The 16,557-nt window shown below is 45.5% G+C and overlaps 1 protein-coding gene across 2 annotated transcripts in view; it reads right to left on the bottom strand.

Annotated features, from left to right (window-relative positions):
- Window positions 1-2,890: 2,890 nt before the first annotated feature.
- LOC119652778 (E3 ubiquitin-protein ligase RNF181 homolog) overlaps window positions 2,891-16,557 on the bottom strand; it is a 125,725-nt gene continuing 112,058 nt past the window's right edge. For both annotated transcript variants that reach the window (XM_038057088.1, XM_038057089.1), the window contains exons 2-3: window positions 8,362-8,711; window positions 2,891-3,173 (exon numbers count right to left, since the gene is read on the bottom strand). In XM_038057088.1, coding sequence (XP_037913016.1) covers window positions 3,039-3,173; window positions 8,362-8,652 — 426 coding nt within the window. In that variant the 5' untranslated portion in view covers window positions 8,653-8,711 and the 3' untranslated portion in view covers window positions 2,891-3,038. The remainder of the gene's footprint in view (window positions 3,174-8,361; window positions 8,712-16,557) is intronic.

The following is a 16,557-nucleotide window of genomic DNA, read 5'->3' on the forward strand; positions in this document are numbered from 1 at the left end:
ATGGCCTATGGAGTCGGCGCGGGGGTTTTCTCGAATAGACATGGTGTATCCAAGTCGTATGGTCTCCCAGGTTTCACCAGTGTATTCCAGACGGAAGTATTGGCGATATTGGAAGTCTGTCGATGGCTATAGCGTGATTCGAGCCCCAAGCGTAACATAGCCATTCTGACCGACAGCCAAGCGGCCATCAAGGCCTTGTACTCAACGACGACATCTTCCCGGTTCGTGGGGCAGTGCAGAGACACGCTCAACCATCTGGGCGGCACGCTCAAGATCACTCTCCTCTGGGTTCCCGGGCATAGGAACATAGAGGGAAATGAGCGGGCTGACGGATTGGCCAGGCAAGGCTCTGCTCTTGGCAGTCCCTCGGCGAATACAGTCGGTGTCCGCTGGCGGCTGTCGGGGGCCGAGTCTACTCGCACTGCCTAGCAGCCGCGGGCCTGAGATGGCGAAGGCTTACAAGCTGTGCCAAATCAAGGAAAATTTGGCCGCTTATAACATAGCCCGATCACGAGAGTTCCTGTGCCAGACGCGTGCAAATGCATTCAAGATTACGGCGGTCTGCACGGGGCACTGGCCCATAGGGGACCATGCCGCTAGGCTCGGCTTACCCTACAACTCGCACTGCCGAAGCTGCGGAGAAGGAAGGGAAACCCTCATGCACTTTCTCTGCGATTGCTCGGCTCTGGCTCGAGTCAGGCTGCGGATACTGGGTAAACCATTCTTTGGGGACCTCAGTGAGATTTCTAGCTGCAGGGTCGGAGAGCTGCTTTCCTTCGTGAATGCTACGGGCTGGCTCTGAGGATCCGAGCCAGCTGGACTCTGCTTCCCTGTTCCTATAACAACAGTCACGGTCTTAGGAGTTTGTGGCATCAAAACGGCGCACCAAAGCGCTAATTGGGCTCCTCGGAGCGGCCACTGATACCTACCTACCTACCCTTGGCATTCGTACCCCCAGCCAGTTGCTTCATGAAATGAGGCAGTTGGGTGGGGATAAGGTTGGCTCAGAGTTGCTGAAGTCCCTCTGGCTACAACGACCTCCGGAGAGCACCTACGCCATCTTGGCCTCGGTATCGTTGGAGGTGTTGTCAGCCACGGGTGTAGGCGCGCCCTGTGGTCGCGAAAGTTTCCCGATACAGAACTCGGGAAGTGGAGGGGTTTAAGTCCATGGTGGCATTGGCCGACGCTGTCGAAAAGCTCGCCGCGACGGTTGCTACCTTGCGTTCGGGAGGTAGCTCCCCATCGCAATCACGACCGAGGTCTATTTCCGGAAATGGGTGTTGCGGTAGTTGCACGCTGGGACCCACATCGGTCTCGACGATTTGCTGGTATCACCATAAATTCGAAGCTCAAGCAACTAAATGTACTACCGAATGCACTTTTAATGCAATAAAAAACTAGGCTACCCGAAGCGCAGTACCACGTCACCTTACAATCTTCGACCCTTTAATCAGACGTTGCTTCCTGGTCGACACGGGCGCTGATATGCCGGTTCTCCCTGAACCCCGTTCAAACACTTCAATCTCGCAAAACCTACAACTGGCGGTCGCGAACTCTTCTCCCAGCAATAGGCAGGTGGACGTGAGCCTCGCACTGCGCCGAACGTTTTCGTGGCGTTTTATTTTGGCGGTTATTAGCATCCCCATATTATTCGCAGACTTCCTGTGTCACTATGGGCTGCTGGTGGACTTGCACTGTACCTTTCAATAGCTGTTGGTCCTCTCCACTTTATTTGGTTCCAAAGCCAAACGGCTAATGGTGGCCATGTAGCGATTATAGGCGTCTGAATGCTCAGACAGTTTCAGAGCGATACCCCATTTCACTCATCCATGATTTTGCGCAATCGCTAACGAACTCTCCTGTTTTTACAACCTTGGATCTAGCTAAGGTGTACCACCGAATCCCTGCCGCTCCCGAAAACATTCCGAAGATGGCGGCTATCTGCACTCCTTTCCAGAGGTTCAGCCATTTTGTCTTGCGGAACTTGAACTTTTGTTTCGTCTAAATGGATAATGTTATACAGTATAGCTCTGATCCAAAGCTACACGCCTCGATTAGAGTAGTTTACCCCGGGTGGGTTTAGTTTTGTTCACTATTGAGCGAAGGCATGTGATAAAATTTTTATGTCCTGACAGGGAGATAATATTTGAGAAGCAAGAACCTCGGCCCTCATCTCGCCAAACTGCAAGCATTCGGGTTAGCTCCAGCACTGCTATCTGTTTTTATATATTATCTCGCGCCGACGGCGAGCTTTTTTTTTTCTTCAGCCTTCCTCCCGTTTTCAAGCGGAGTCGGCTCGTCATGATCGGTTTCGCCATTTGGTTCTATCAAATGCCTAATCTGGTTGCAATCTTGAGGCTTTTAAATCCACATCCAGTGTATCAAGCCATCGTTGTTTGGCCGGCCTTTTGGTCTTTTACGATCGACATCGATGTTCAGACCAATCTTGGCAAGTGAATTCTCGTTAGCGCGAATTACGTGACCATACCATCGAAGACGCCTCTCTCGCAATTTTTCCAGGATCGGTGCAACGCCATATCGATCGCAGATATCCTCATTTCGGATGTGATCAGAACGTGTCACGCCACTAGCCCAACGCAACACCTTCGTCTCCATTACCGCAAGATGGCGTTCATTGTCTTTTATAGTCGGCCAACGCTCAGAACTATGGACAGCGACGGGGCGGTAAATTTTAAATGAGACATTCGTTGACACGTCGACCAAAAAGAACATCAGCTGTGGAACGCCACTTCACCTAAGTTGGACTAATGCGTGAAGCAATTTCATAACGGAGTTCTCCATTGGCTGATAGCATTGACTCGAGATGATATTTAATTAGTCTTAAGTTAACAAAAATGAAGAGCGGAAAATAAATCAATTTAAACTCCCATTTTTTTTTCTATCTACCAATTTTTATTCCAACCAAATGTTTATAAAAAAATAAAATGTCATAAAATAACCGTTTGAATAAATTCCATCTCCTCAGGTAGTATCAGGTTAAAGAAAATCGAATAATTCCATATTCTGTATTCTATGATTTACGTAAACATGGAGTCAAGAAGTTGGTCAACGCGTTCTTGTCTTTGCCTCTCTTCAGCTCTGTAGCGTCGAAGTTCCTCGTACTCTGGGTCATCTGTTTCCAATTCGAAGCGACACATCGGACAGGAGTTTGTCTGGGGAAGGAAAGAAAATGATGATCAATGAGAGATCAATGTTAAATAAGTTTCGTAAAGTACTAATTAAGACTTTTCATTTGATATCCCACAAGGCTATATTTAGATAAAATATTGTTCTACTCCCCTCTTTTTTGTATGGGGACCACCCCCCTTAAACTCCACGCAAAGTCATACTATTCACTGAAAACGTGTGATTTTACAGTCTGCATATGTGTACCAAATTTCGTCTTAATAGATGCATTCATTTTCGAGAAAAGTACGTATGACAGGCAGCCAGTGTCACAGAGGCCCAAGTAACGCCAAAGGGTAGTGCCATTGGTTTACGGCCCAACAAAAAATGCGGGAAAGAGAGGCCAGCTGGGGCCTAAGAGGAAAAAAGGCATATTGGCAGCTCCGAAAACGGAACTGAAAATTGAGAAGGAAGAAAATATGTGCCCCAAATGCAAGGATGAAAACGGTGGATGGACCAAGATCGTAAACAAAACCGTGAAAAAAAAAAGTAAAGTTGCCAATTTGTCCATGGGAATATGGCGTAGACCGAGGTGCTACAAAAGGTCGAAATTGACCCCAACCTGAAAAAGCTAGATAGAAATATCAGCAAGTTCCGAAGGACCCAGAAAGGCGATCCCATGTTTAACCTGAACAAATTCAACGTGGGCAAAACTGATGACTTTCAGAACTAACTTATAAAACCAGTCCTAAGTCCGCATCGACTTGATGCCGGACCGGACCGAATGGAGATCAACTTGCTCCCACTCTTTATGGTCCATGGACTCTTCTTTTTGAGTTTAACACTCAAGTTCCAAAAAGTAAAATAGGGACGAAGACGGCTACGGTTTCGTACCAGGGCAGAGGCAACTCATCGGGCACTGCCTCACCTCTGCCCTGGGAGCAACGTCACCGAAGCGAAGGTTGGCCGGAGCTAGGCGCTTTTTTAGGAATTGGGGAGTCTTAAGTCCGCCTCCACTTGATGCTAAACCGGACCAAATGGAGACCAGCGTCTATGCCCTGATACGAAACCGTTGCCGTCTTCGTCGCTCTGTTACAATCCGTTGTGAGTTTGCAAAAGGCATATGGTAGTAGTGAAATGGCTACAATGCGACTACCAGTGGAGGCAGCGAAGAAGTTGTTTGCCGCCACTAAAGAACTTTGTTCTTGAGAAAGGGGGCGAAATCCAAAGGCGATTGCGAGTGACTTTAAGCAGAGACACTGACGCAAGAGGGTGCACTTAATTAAAAGCTTTGACCCAGTTAGATATATTACTGACCAACGAAGCTGATCTAATACGTAAAGCGCGTCTTGTTTAATTGTACATTTGATTTTTGTCAACCCTGGGCTATCGCGTAACATTTCCTGGCACATTAGCGAGGACTCTACCTGCATCGATCACCAGGCTATCATTTTTTAACTTCGGAAGAAATCCCAGGGTAGGATTCGCACGGCTAAAGTAAAAAGCTGGGAAGGATATCAGGTTAGTCTGCAAAAGTAATGGATGACCAAATATTCCTGAAAGAGTGTCTAGATCAACCTAATAAGGGAAATACCTCTACAATGAGAGCCTATGCCAAGAAGATGCACATTCCCCAGCAGAAGACCCACCTACTGGTGGAATACAACGGCAATTGCCGTAGTCAATGAGGATCAACTAGAAATCTGTAGTAGAATAGGGAACAATAACGCTATGGACCTAGAGGGTCCACTGAATAAGTCCTCTAAGCTCTTGGTTAGTCTACACGAGACTAGTGTTCCCAATCATCTCACTGTTATTGTTGATAGCTACTGATTATAGGGCACGTTGTCTACTCGGGTGTCCCGCAGGACTTCGTACTGGACGTTGGACGCAGTGGATTATAAAGATATAGCATTGATTGTGGTTGTCAAAAATTTCAAGAAGGCTGAGTTTATACTCATGCAAAGCCATTAGTACTGTCAAGGTTTGGTTCGACATCACCGGACGGATACTTATATATACAGTTGCCTTTCGTTTCAGCTCCCCCCACGATTTTTCGAGATGCTCGCACTCCTTAATGTGTGACCTATCTACTGTCACTTCCGTCCTCCTAGCACATCGCATACAAGTTCCAAGCCTATGCGCCGACCAAGTTGTTGGTTTGAGATAGTGTCAGGCCAACGTACTCCGATAATACGACGCAGAGAGGTATTGACGAAAGTTTGGCGCTTTTGAGTAACAGTGGAGTTCACTTTCCATGTGCTACTCCCATATAGCAACATAGAAAGAACACTAGCGCAAATTTAAATTCCGCGCACTGTTCCAAAATGATCCGTAGGGTGTTGACGTAGTCGACGCAAGAGGATCCGGAGCGGAAATCAGCCTGCTCCCTGTCGAGCAATCTTTCGAGATATTCTTTGATGCATTCCAGGATTACTTTGTCTTTTCTCTTCCAATTGCCTAACTCAAAACGAGTGCTTTTTTTGGAATCTTAAAGATCATCCCTTTCTTCCACTCCCTGGGGAAGGTCTCGGATTCCCAAGATTTCCGTACGAGTAGAAGCAACAGATCTGAAGTAACTATAGGTGTAGCGATAAATAACTCTGCGGGACACCGTCAAACCCAGTGGCTTTACTCCGTTTACGTGTAGTGATGTGTGATGTGTATCCGCATGTTACGATGACTAGCCATTTCATTCACAAGACGAGGAACCTCAACGGATGTAACATGGTTAAGGACCCTGGTGAAGTGTTCTTTCCATTTCTTCAGTTGTTCGTCATCGTGGATGAGAAGTCAACCGTTAACGTCCTTCACAGGGCCATCGAAAGATTAGCGACCATATGCAAGCTCTTTCATGATGCGGTATATAGTCCTGAAATCATTGCGATCTGCGGCATCTTCTGCTTCCCTGACCAGCGTAATAGCAAATTCTCTTTTGTCACGGCGTATACTATGCTGAACTTTTCGGGATGTCGCTTGGTATCGGAGTTCAAGCGCGTCATTCCCGCCATCACTCGCAGCGGCCAGTAGAACCTTCGACGACGTTCATTCATTGAACCGCTTCCAAGATTCCGCAGTCAGCCAGATCTTATCACGCCAGGAGCGTTACTCAGTAGATCTGTGGTTCGATCAGCAGGGTAGCTCTTCCACTGTCGAGCGACAGCTGGGTCGCACAAGCCGCCGTTTCGAACTTAGGAGGTCGCAGCTCCCCAACCCTGTGAAAAGTGGCGCCATCGAATGTAAGCGGCCATCAGATGGTGATCCCTTTCGAGGTCGAAACAGCGCCTCTCTTGTTACGCATATCCAGAAGACAACTCCTGAATTTAGCGGTAAGAAGTCGGCCAGAAACCAGCTCCCAGGTCAAAAGAGCGCATCTTGACTTTCCAGACTACAAAAGCACGTTGCCGCAAGAGGGGGAGGACTATTCTCCAGAGTACCACCATCTTATTTCGCTTAGACCCAAAATGTCCAGTTTATATCGCTGGAATTCCGACTTAAGTTGGAGAAAGCGACCATTCGGAGGATCCTCGCTAGTGTTGCCGACGAGCGTGCACACATTCTGCTCGATAGCCAAAGGTCGTTGGTGTGAGGTCAGATGTCATCTCTTTCCAGCCGGAGTAATGATAGATGCAAAATTAAATTTTGAGCCACACGGAGTAAACGGGTGACAAAGTATTAACCGCAAGTATGACTTTAGCGAGGATGATGCTAAATGTAGGAGCTGCGGTACACTTTTAAGCACATACGCTGAGTGTGGTATGCAGAAGAACAGCTCAAAGGGTGTGCATGACTTTCAGAACCGTCGTAGATGATGCGGCATTCGTCATCCCGAGAATGATGTCCATTGGGCTTTTGAGACGAGATGGTGAAAATATATAACATTTAGTGTTATCCTCCTGTATCGCAGACGAAGCAAGCGGACATGGAGACAACTACCAATAGATAGCAACAACGATGGGAGCGCTCAAAAATGGTGGTTAGACACACAGGTTGATCCCTGCTATCGGGGGCTGGTTGGGAAGGAAGGGACACCGCTAATACTTCTACAAGCTACGATTGCCCAAGCTACCATAGAGGATCCGAGATCCGAGGTCCGAGATCTTGATGCGTTTCTTCGCACTGAAGAAAAGGATAGCTGGTTGCCGAAATACGATATTTGTATTTTTCGTAAATTTTATTCGACCTTGGAATATTGGATAATAAATTCCTTCACATTTCAACTATGATAACCAAGGAGTATGTTTTTTTGGTCCTGTTTGTGTTTAACCAAGTTACCCTTTGACAACAAAGGGTTTGGGGAACCGTTTTCCCCAATATATTAAAAAATCCGTTTTCTTCGTCGACCATACACTTTATTGCAAAATTCTCCGTGAAACTATCAGAGATGTCTCTAAGATTACCAAAATATTAAATTCATTATAATTCGTTACAGTTCGTTCACTTTTTGGATCTCTTGAAAGAATGGCTCTTTGCTTCTTTTTTTGACAAAATGTCATTCTTGACATTTGTGACCCAAGTCTCTTGTCAGGCCGTCAGCTGTATCCACGGCAGAGACGAATTCACGATGGCGGCCAGGTTCGCGCCTCCGATATGCAAGGAATTCTCGAAATACATTAACTTATAGCCAAAAAAGGAGAACCATCGTTGATTTCAATGCTTGAATAATATTGTATTTGACAAGGTCAAGGCCCAGGCAGTCTTGTGAAGTGTGAGAATATTTATATAAGGATCACTGTAAAAAATTTCGGACCTATAATATGAAAGCCCCAGACAACATACGCAGGTATAAAATTTTCGATATCCTGGTCGACAATTAGCTCGTCCTGTTGACCTTATCTGACCTCACACATTCGTTAGGGTCAGCCTAGTCAGTCTTATTAATTTTTTCATATCATAGGCGGCCTTAAAATCGATGAAAAAATGGTAGGACTGCTCTTGTGCTTAATAATAGCCAAGTCAGATTGATCCTCTGTTCATCTACCAATCTTCAGGTTTGCAGTTTTTTTTGTATAAGGATTTTGAGAGTCCTGAATACAATTGGATGACGGACCCGACCAGTTGGAGTGAAAACATCAATTGTCTTTTTGTTTTAAAAAAAAGTTGGATGGTTAGCCCAAATCGAGAAGACAAAAAAGTGCCCTGGACAGTCGTCCTTTTTTCCATTACACCTTAGAATATCAATATCAATCAAAACGTAAATATTGAAGGACTCCAAACACACAATTGCATACTCACCTTGCTCAACCAAATTTTAACGCATGCATCATGAAATTCATGCTTGCACGGTAAAACCTTGTAGGATTCTCCCTCCTCGCCTTCCATTTTGCAGATAGGGCACTCCACCTGTTCATCCTTGGTGATTACATGTACAGGAAGTTTCTCGATGGCCGCTTTCGAGGCAGATGGAGCATCCAAATCAACTTCGAGCCCATTTAGGGCGGCTAAAACACGTAGTCGTCGTAGATTCTGTAACTCCTGTTCCATTGGGTCGGCGTCGGGAGCATGTTCATCGAAGTAGTCGGTCATGGTTGGTATGGGCTGAGGTAGGCGACCTGGAATGTGTTAATTCAGACGGAATGTAGACCCTAAAAGGAAAAATCAATAGAAATGCATAAATATAAATGAAGGGATATGCTAGCATCTGGGAGGGGAGAAAATAATTTAATGAAATTGAAAGGTGCTTACCGGCGGTTGTTGCTTTTCCATGTCAATTGAATTCAAGGTTTAATTTTTGCTTGGGAAATTAGAAATTATATGTTTCCCACAAAGGCCTCCCCCACTTAAGTGAGGGCATCAAATAACCAGGAAATGTTAGAAAAAGCCCTCATTCCTCTTCGAAGTGTGCACTTAATCCAGGAGGTATAGGATTCCAACAGGCCTGCCGAGAGTGGCGTCTCAAAGGTGGCATTTCCCCCGGGCCTGGAGTTTTTTTGGGAAATAGAAACTTCGATAAACCTACTGAAAAGATGGCCAACCTATCTAAAATATAGAGGGATACTGGTGGGGGAGGGCGGTGATAGGCCAGTGGAAGAAACCGTCGAAATGCCTGCAAGAGAACCTTTGCAAAGAAATGGGGTCTTCGGCCGAGGATGGTTCTCTGGATGTACATCGCTGTGGAGTGTCCAATCCTAGCGTACGGTTCTGTTGTATGGTGACAGGCTTTGAGCAAAACGTTCAATAGAACGAAGCTTAATAGGATTCAAGGAACCGCGTGTGCAGATGCTAATGGGGCTCAGCAGTCCTACTCGGCAGATGCTCTCAATGTACTCCTGCATATTCTTCTCTTAGGTTTCCATATTAAATACGTTGTAGCGTGTAATGCCGTCAGACTACGTAAGTCCGGACGCTGGGTAGCGAAGTCCTACGGCCACAGTAACATCCTACATGAACTACTTCGGCAAATTTGGGCATTCCCCACGGACTATGCCACACGCAGGTTGAACTCACGGGAAACTTTACTGTGGACTTTCCAGCCAGGGCAAAGTGGAAGACCGGCGGCATGTTGCAAGGTTATAACACAGTATTCTGCGGAATACACAGAGTATATCTGAGTTGTATGGTCTCCCAGATTTCGCCAGTGTATTGCAGGTGGAATTGGACACGTACCGCGATATTGGAAGTCTGTCACTGGGGCGTGATCCGAGCCCCAAGCGTAACATAACCATTCTGATTGACAGCCAAGCGGCCGTCAAGGCCTTTTACTCGGCGACGACATCCTCCAGGCTGGTGGAGCAGTGCAGAGACGCGCACCTTCCTCTAGGTTCCCCGGCATAGGAACATAGGGGGGGGGGGGCATGAGCGCACTGATGGATTCGCCAGGTAGGGCTCTGCTCTTGACAGCCCTTCGACTAATAAAGTCGGTGTCCCGCTAGCGGTTGCCATGGGTAGAATCTACTACTTAGCAGCCGCGGGCCTTAGATGGCGAAGACTTACCAGCTGTGCCAAGTCAAGGAGGCTTTGGCCCGCTGATAACATAGTCCGATCATGAGAACTCCTGTGCCAGCCGCGTGCAAATGCATTCAAGATTACGGCGGTCTGCACGGGGTACTGACAGAGGACCATGCCGCTAGGCTTGGCATACCCTACAATTCGCATTGCCGAAGCTGCTGAGAAGGAAGGGAAACCCTCATGCACTTTCTCTACGATTGTCCAGCTCCAGCTAGAGTCAGGCCACGGACACTGGGTAAACCATTCTTTGGAGACCTCAGAGAGATATCTAGCTGCAGGGTGGGAGAGCTCCTTTCCTTCGTGATTGTTATGGGCTGGTTCTGCAGATCCGAGTCGGCTGCATCCGTGCTCTAATAACAGTCGCAGTCTTAGGATTTTGAGGCATCGAAACGGCGCATCACAGCGCTAATTGGGCTCCTCGGAGTGGCCACTAATACCTACTTACCTACCCTTCAGTGACGGCACGGTCTATTTTAAGCTCTGTACTTTCTCCACTTGCATTGCCTCAATTGCGGGAAGTGGTTCTTTAAATTCATTAGATTTCCCAGGAGGAGTCAAGGTCTGGTAACTGACATATGTGGATGTTCTTTCTTCTTCTTCTTGAGTGGTGGCTTTACAAATATACGGATATGTGTCAGGACTTCGTTGAGAAGCTTTTTTTTGGGGATGTACCGGAATTGATTGAATCTTCTTTCTCAATCTATCATTGAAGAAATCATAAGAGTTTCATTCATATTTTTGCTCCCTTATCAAGTGCAATATATAAAAATTTGTGCCATCAATCCTTTGACCTAGCCACACAAGAACTATTTCTTTGAAATGTTGCTACAAACTATAAAGAACAATCTATAATATTTTTATTAACAAATCAATTCCATTCAATCAATTGCAAATTAGATATCACGTGAGTCGTAATTCAATCAAATTGTTTTCTATCCCCGGAATGACCGAGAAGCGTACATTGTGTGACAATTCAATAAATAAAGCCAATTCCTTTCACATGATCACCAAATTAGCAAAGAACTGATGGTGCACACTAGTTGACTCCCATTTCATCATAAACATCAAATAATATGTTTCTTAGCTATTTGTGCTGATCTGCAAATTAGTCGCCATTTAGTGGTTCATTTTCTGCCAAATGGAGGAGAGTGCATCTATCATACATGGAAGAGAAAAGCCAGCCCCAAAGCATTCTGAGAAGTTACATTTTCGCTTGGCAACAAAAATTGCTCCAAATCTAGTTTAGGAACTTGATTCGAACCCGTCCCATAGGAGCTGTAAATGGTCCAATTTTTATGGCAGATTTTATTGAACTTTAAATTGATGGCTATCGATATTTAGGTGCTTCGAAAAATTTATAGAGGAACCTCATCTCAATTTATGTATAATGACTTTATTTGTAAATCTAATTATCATATTTTTTACTGAGATTGGTAGCGGTCGGGGAGGAACTCGAATTTTGGATTAGGTTTAGTTTTGAATGGTCAGATTGTTGATCAATAACTCATTTTATAGCTGCAAATTATAAATTCATATGGACAACTGATCTTTTAAAATCAACAAATCGCGAAACCGGCGTCTGGACGTTTCAGATATGAAAGGTTTTGTATATTTCTTTTATAAAATCATTTGAGGGTCCATTTGCCCCATAAGTACCTAGTACGTAACGTATACGCATATACCATATCAGAATATTCACTTCAGCGTGACATTGACATTTAAAGACTTACCATTTGCACTGAAGCGACCTTTGAGCGGTTTGATCCCTCATGTGTCATTAATACAAAATCAACGTGTCCATACCGATGTGTGGGTCCGCACCGGGTTTCAAAATAGACAATAAACGAAAGAATTCGCGACAGAATAACGAATAATAACCAGAACGCGAGCTAAAACTGAAAAATAATAAAAACGACTCGACCGCGCGCGTTTGGCCATAAGTCTCCGGTCCCGAGTGCCGCGATCGAGAGGGAAGATCCACGATGGATCGCATTCCCGGTCATGGTTTCTTCTGCCTCAGATTGTGATTGAGACACGGCCCCTGAGGTTTCCTCCCTTCCTTGACATCCTTGGGCCAGTATTTCAGAGGAAGTCTCTACCAAGGTTTTGCGGGACCAAGGACTATATCCGCAGTTGTGAAAAGTGCAAGACGTCAAAAGCTTCCAACGAAATGCTCCAGCCTCTAATGGGAAAAGGGCTCATCTCGCGCCGGGAATATAGGAGCAATAGTCATTCTCGATTCTCTCTCGAAGTTTTCCTTTGTGGAGTCGATTAAACGGTTTACCGCAAATGTGCTGACTGAATACTTGGAGAAGAGAATCTTTCATGTGTTTGGAATCTTGAGTCAATTACGTCTGATAATGGGGTACAATTCAAACCCGTGGTTTTCAACGATCTCTTGAACTAGTATGGTATTCAACACATTATACTCCCCGTAGGCAAACGCCTCGGAGAAAGTAAATCGCTCACTGTTGGCTGCTATACGCGCTTATATCGGTCCTGATCAAAGAGATTGAGTTAACAAGCTGTCATCCATCAACTGTGCCTTTCGTTCAGCTAAACATGTCTCGATAGGGACTTCCCCCTATCACGCCGTTTTTGTGCAGAGCATGGTCACCCATGGGAGTACCTACGCCCTTTTACGACGACTGAACGCCTTGCATGATGCGACCTTGGAGGTCTGTTCTCAGGATAAACTTGTTATTCTGAGTTCCTTTCGCCTCCCGAAAAACTTATGCTAACACCTTGTTGGCCGATTTCTGGACACGAACTCGTTTCAGAGCCGAAGAACCAGGTTCACTCCACTCTGTCTCTTGTTTTGATTCAGGATCATGGTGAAAGACCCAAGTCTCATCCATAGTGATGAATCGAACCACAAAATTTATCCATTCGAAAACGCACTAAATGTTGTTGAGAATGTCGCATTCGAATGCGTTTTTGTTCCATTGTTATCGAATGCGGCACCTTTTGTGCAAAGTCAAATGTTGCTTACACTGCCCAATGTATCTAATCCACTAAATTGTTAATTGAAACAATTACAAACCAGTTAGCACCTGCAGAGAGCACAAACAACATTCATCCTAGTGATAACTGTGATTTCATATGATTCCATGATTATGATCATAATCATGGCTCATTTCTGATTATAATCGCAATCATAATCACAATTATGATTTTGCCCAACCCTGTTTGTGGGCGGACCTTTACGGTTAATTTTGACATCTGTTTACTTTTTTGGGATAGCTTTCCCCTCTTGGTCGTCTCCAGCCACTCAGGATGGTCTTTTAACCATCGACAATCCATTAATACTTCTTTTTCTTCAGCCTTTGTCCCGTTCACAAGCGGGGTTGTATCAAGCCACCGTTGTTTAGGTTTACCTTTTGGTCGTTTACCATCGCCTTCGATGCTCAGACCAATCTTGACAAGTGAATTCTCGTTTGCACGAATAGCGTGACCATACCATCGAAGGCGCCTCTCTCGCATCTTTTCCACGATCGGCGCAACCCCATAACGATCGCGGATATCCTCATTTCGGATGTGATCTAAACGTGTGACGCCACTAGTCCAACATAGCATCTTCGTCTCCATTACCGCAAGACGCCGTTCATTGTCTTTTATGGTCGGCCAACACTCAGAACCATAGAGAGGGACTGGACGGACGACATTGCGGTAAATTTTCGATTTGAGACGTTCGTTGATACGTCGATCACAAAGAACATCAGTTGTGGAACGCCACTTCATTCAGGTTGCGTTAATGCGTGAAGCAATTTCATAACGCAGTTCTCCATTGGCTGATAGCGTTGACCCGAGGTATTTAAATCGCCCAGTTCTGGGCAGATCACTGCCGCTGACAGTGATCGGGCCTGTTTCATGGAGATCGGTTGCCAAAAATTTAGTTTTATTAAAATTCAATCTGAGACCGTTTTGCTTGAGGCGATCATACCATTTTTGAACAAGTTGCTCGAGATCATTTTCGCTATCAGATGTTAGGAAAACATCATCTGCATAAAGCAGTGCATAGGGCACTGGACGTTGGATGTCCCGTATGACGGTATCCATATGAAGAACAAAGAGGATTGACGCATCCTGGATGAACACCAACAGAGACAGGAATCAGTTTTGATACACCCGTCATACTTCGAACTTTACTTTTCGGATCGTGGTAGAGCAATTGAACCCAGCGCACGAGTTCTTCTGGCACTAAGTGTTGTCGTAGAGGATACCAGATAAGTTCGTGTGGCACACGGTCAAACGCTTTATCTAAATCCGGAAATGCAATGTAAAGAGGGCGATGCTTCTCACGGTGTTTCACCATGAGTAACCGCGCAGCGTGTATTACGTCAGTAGTTCCGCAGTTCTTGAAAAATCCGGCTTGATTCACGGTTATTTCAACGATTTCGCGAATACGGTTGTCAAGGGTGCGTTCAAAAATCTTCATGGTATGGGAAAGTAACCGGATCGGACGGTAATTTGAACATTCTGCTGGGCTACCTTTCTTTTTCCATATTGGAACTGTGGTACTTTCTTGCCAGTCAGATGGTGTTCTTCCTTCCTGAATAACCCGATTAAAGAATTCACTGACCCAAAGTGTTGGGTCCCAGCTCTTCGCTTTCCATAGCTCAGATGTGATGTCGTCAGGTTCTGTGGTTTTCCCGGATTTCATTCGTTTTATTGCCTCCTCGACTGCAGTTGCGCTGACAGGTGAAGCTGGTCAAAATGTCGGCGATGATTGTGGAAGTAGAGGAGGAGTAAATTCTTCAGTTGAAATCTGCTCGAAGTATTCTCGCCATCTATCCGTTACGGCTCGACAGTTGGTAAGCAAAGTACCGTTCTTGTAATTAACGCAGCAGAAGTGTTCGATAGCCTGTGTGCGTTCCTTACGGCTTTTAGCAAGTCGATATTGATCTCTCTCGCCATTCCGAGTGTCCAGTTTATCGTAAAGATTTTTGTAATGGTCCATTCGGGTGACAGGGACTGCTTTCTTTGCTTCCCGGTTGGCTTTCTTCCAAATTTTCCAATTGGTCAGCGTTTTATCGTCGAGAAATTTGTGGTAGAGGTGTTTCTTTTTACGGACCTTCCTTTCAATATCATCACTCTGAAGCCAAGTATCTCGGTTAATGTACCGCTTACCCGGCATGGTGACCACGAGGGTTGCAGAGGCCGCTTTGTGGATCGTGTTTTTCATTTAGTTCCACGATTCTTCCACATTCGTAATGGCCGGTAATCGCGTGAGATCATTTCATCTTTCTTCTCACAAAATCGCCACCATTTAATGCACGGCGGGACAGTGCGCTCCTCACGCTGTTTTATCGGTGGCTTAATTCGCAGGACGGCATTCAACGGCCGATGTTGAGGCCCGATGGTCTCATAGGGAACGACTTTGCAATCAGTGACAGTGGTAAAATGTCGGCGTCTTATGAGAATATAGTCGATTTGCGTTTTACTGTTGCCACTATAAAATGTAGGAAGATGAGATAATCGTTTGATGAGCCATGTATTCATAAGTACAAGGTCATGGGTGTCCGCAAAATCGATTCTACGCTCGCCATCCTCATTGCGCGCTCTAAACCCCTTTCCCCCATGGCACCTGTTACCGTCTTCACCCGCATATTACGTCGTGATCAACAAAAGAGAAGAATGATCGATAAATTACCACGAATCTTCTGGGATTGCAGATTTAATAATTTTCACCGACGGCTTAGCGATGAAAAACAAATCGGGCGCAGAGGTGTTCTCGGGAAATCCGAGTGTGGAACTGGCTCGACCTCTCGCAAAAATGACGACCATATTGCAGGCGGTGATATATGCCATTTCATTGGCAGCAGAAGAATGTTTGCGGTAAAAATGCAGGGGTCGTATCGTTCAAATCTGTTCCGACAGTCGCGCAGCATTATCAGCACTAAACAGGAACAACATATCAAACCAGTTGGTGTGGAGTTGTCATCAGGTGCTGCTGAAATATGGCTGACTGTACGAAATATTTCTGACGTGGGTGACAGAATGATTCGCCAAGGTTCCGAATCTATGCAGGTGGGGCTAGAACCAGCTTTTGGCTTCAGGCCATCTACTGTCAATTCTACTCTGAAGGGGGAAATGACAAGGATGCACGCAGCCGAATGGAGAAAGTTGAACTTTGTGAAGGAACTCGAGGCCACTAGAGCGGCGTTTTTGTTGTCCCTTAAGGGGGTCATACCGTGTGTCGGATTCGCGGAATCGATTTTTTTTGGCATGAATTGGATCTAGATATAGTATAAAATATATGGGCAAAGTGATTTTTTGATATTCGGACCCGTTCGGAAATTATAGCGTTAAACACGTGATAAGTCACATGCTAGATTTATGACGATCGCCGTAATAAAGCTCGTATTTATCGGTCCGAATGACGTTCGAATGACTTCGCTAAAAGGACAAGAATTGAAGCCAAGGCCGTACATGTGTTTCTACAAGAAACCTAAGGTTTATGGACTAGGTATAGCCGATTAA

The sequence above is a fragment of the Hermetia illucens genome, chromosome 3 (genome assembly GCF_905115235.1).
Source record: "Hermetia illucens chromosome 3, iHerIll2.2.curated.20191125, whole genome shotgun sequence".
NCBI classification, from domain to species: domain Eukaryota; kingdom Metazoa; phylum Arthropoda; class Insecta; order Diptera; family Stratiomyidae; genus Hermetia; species Hermetia illucens.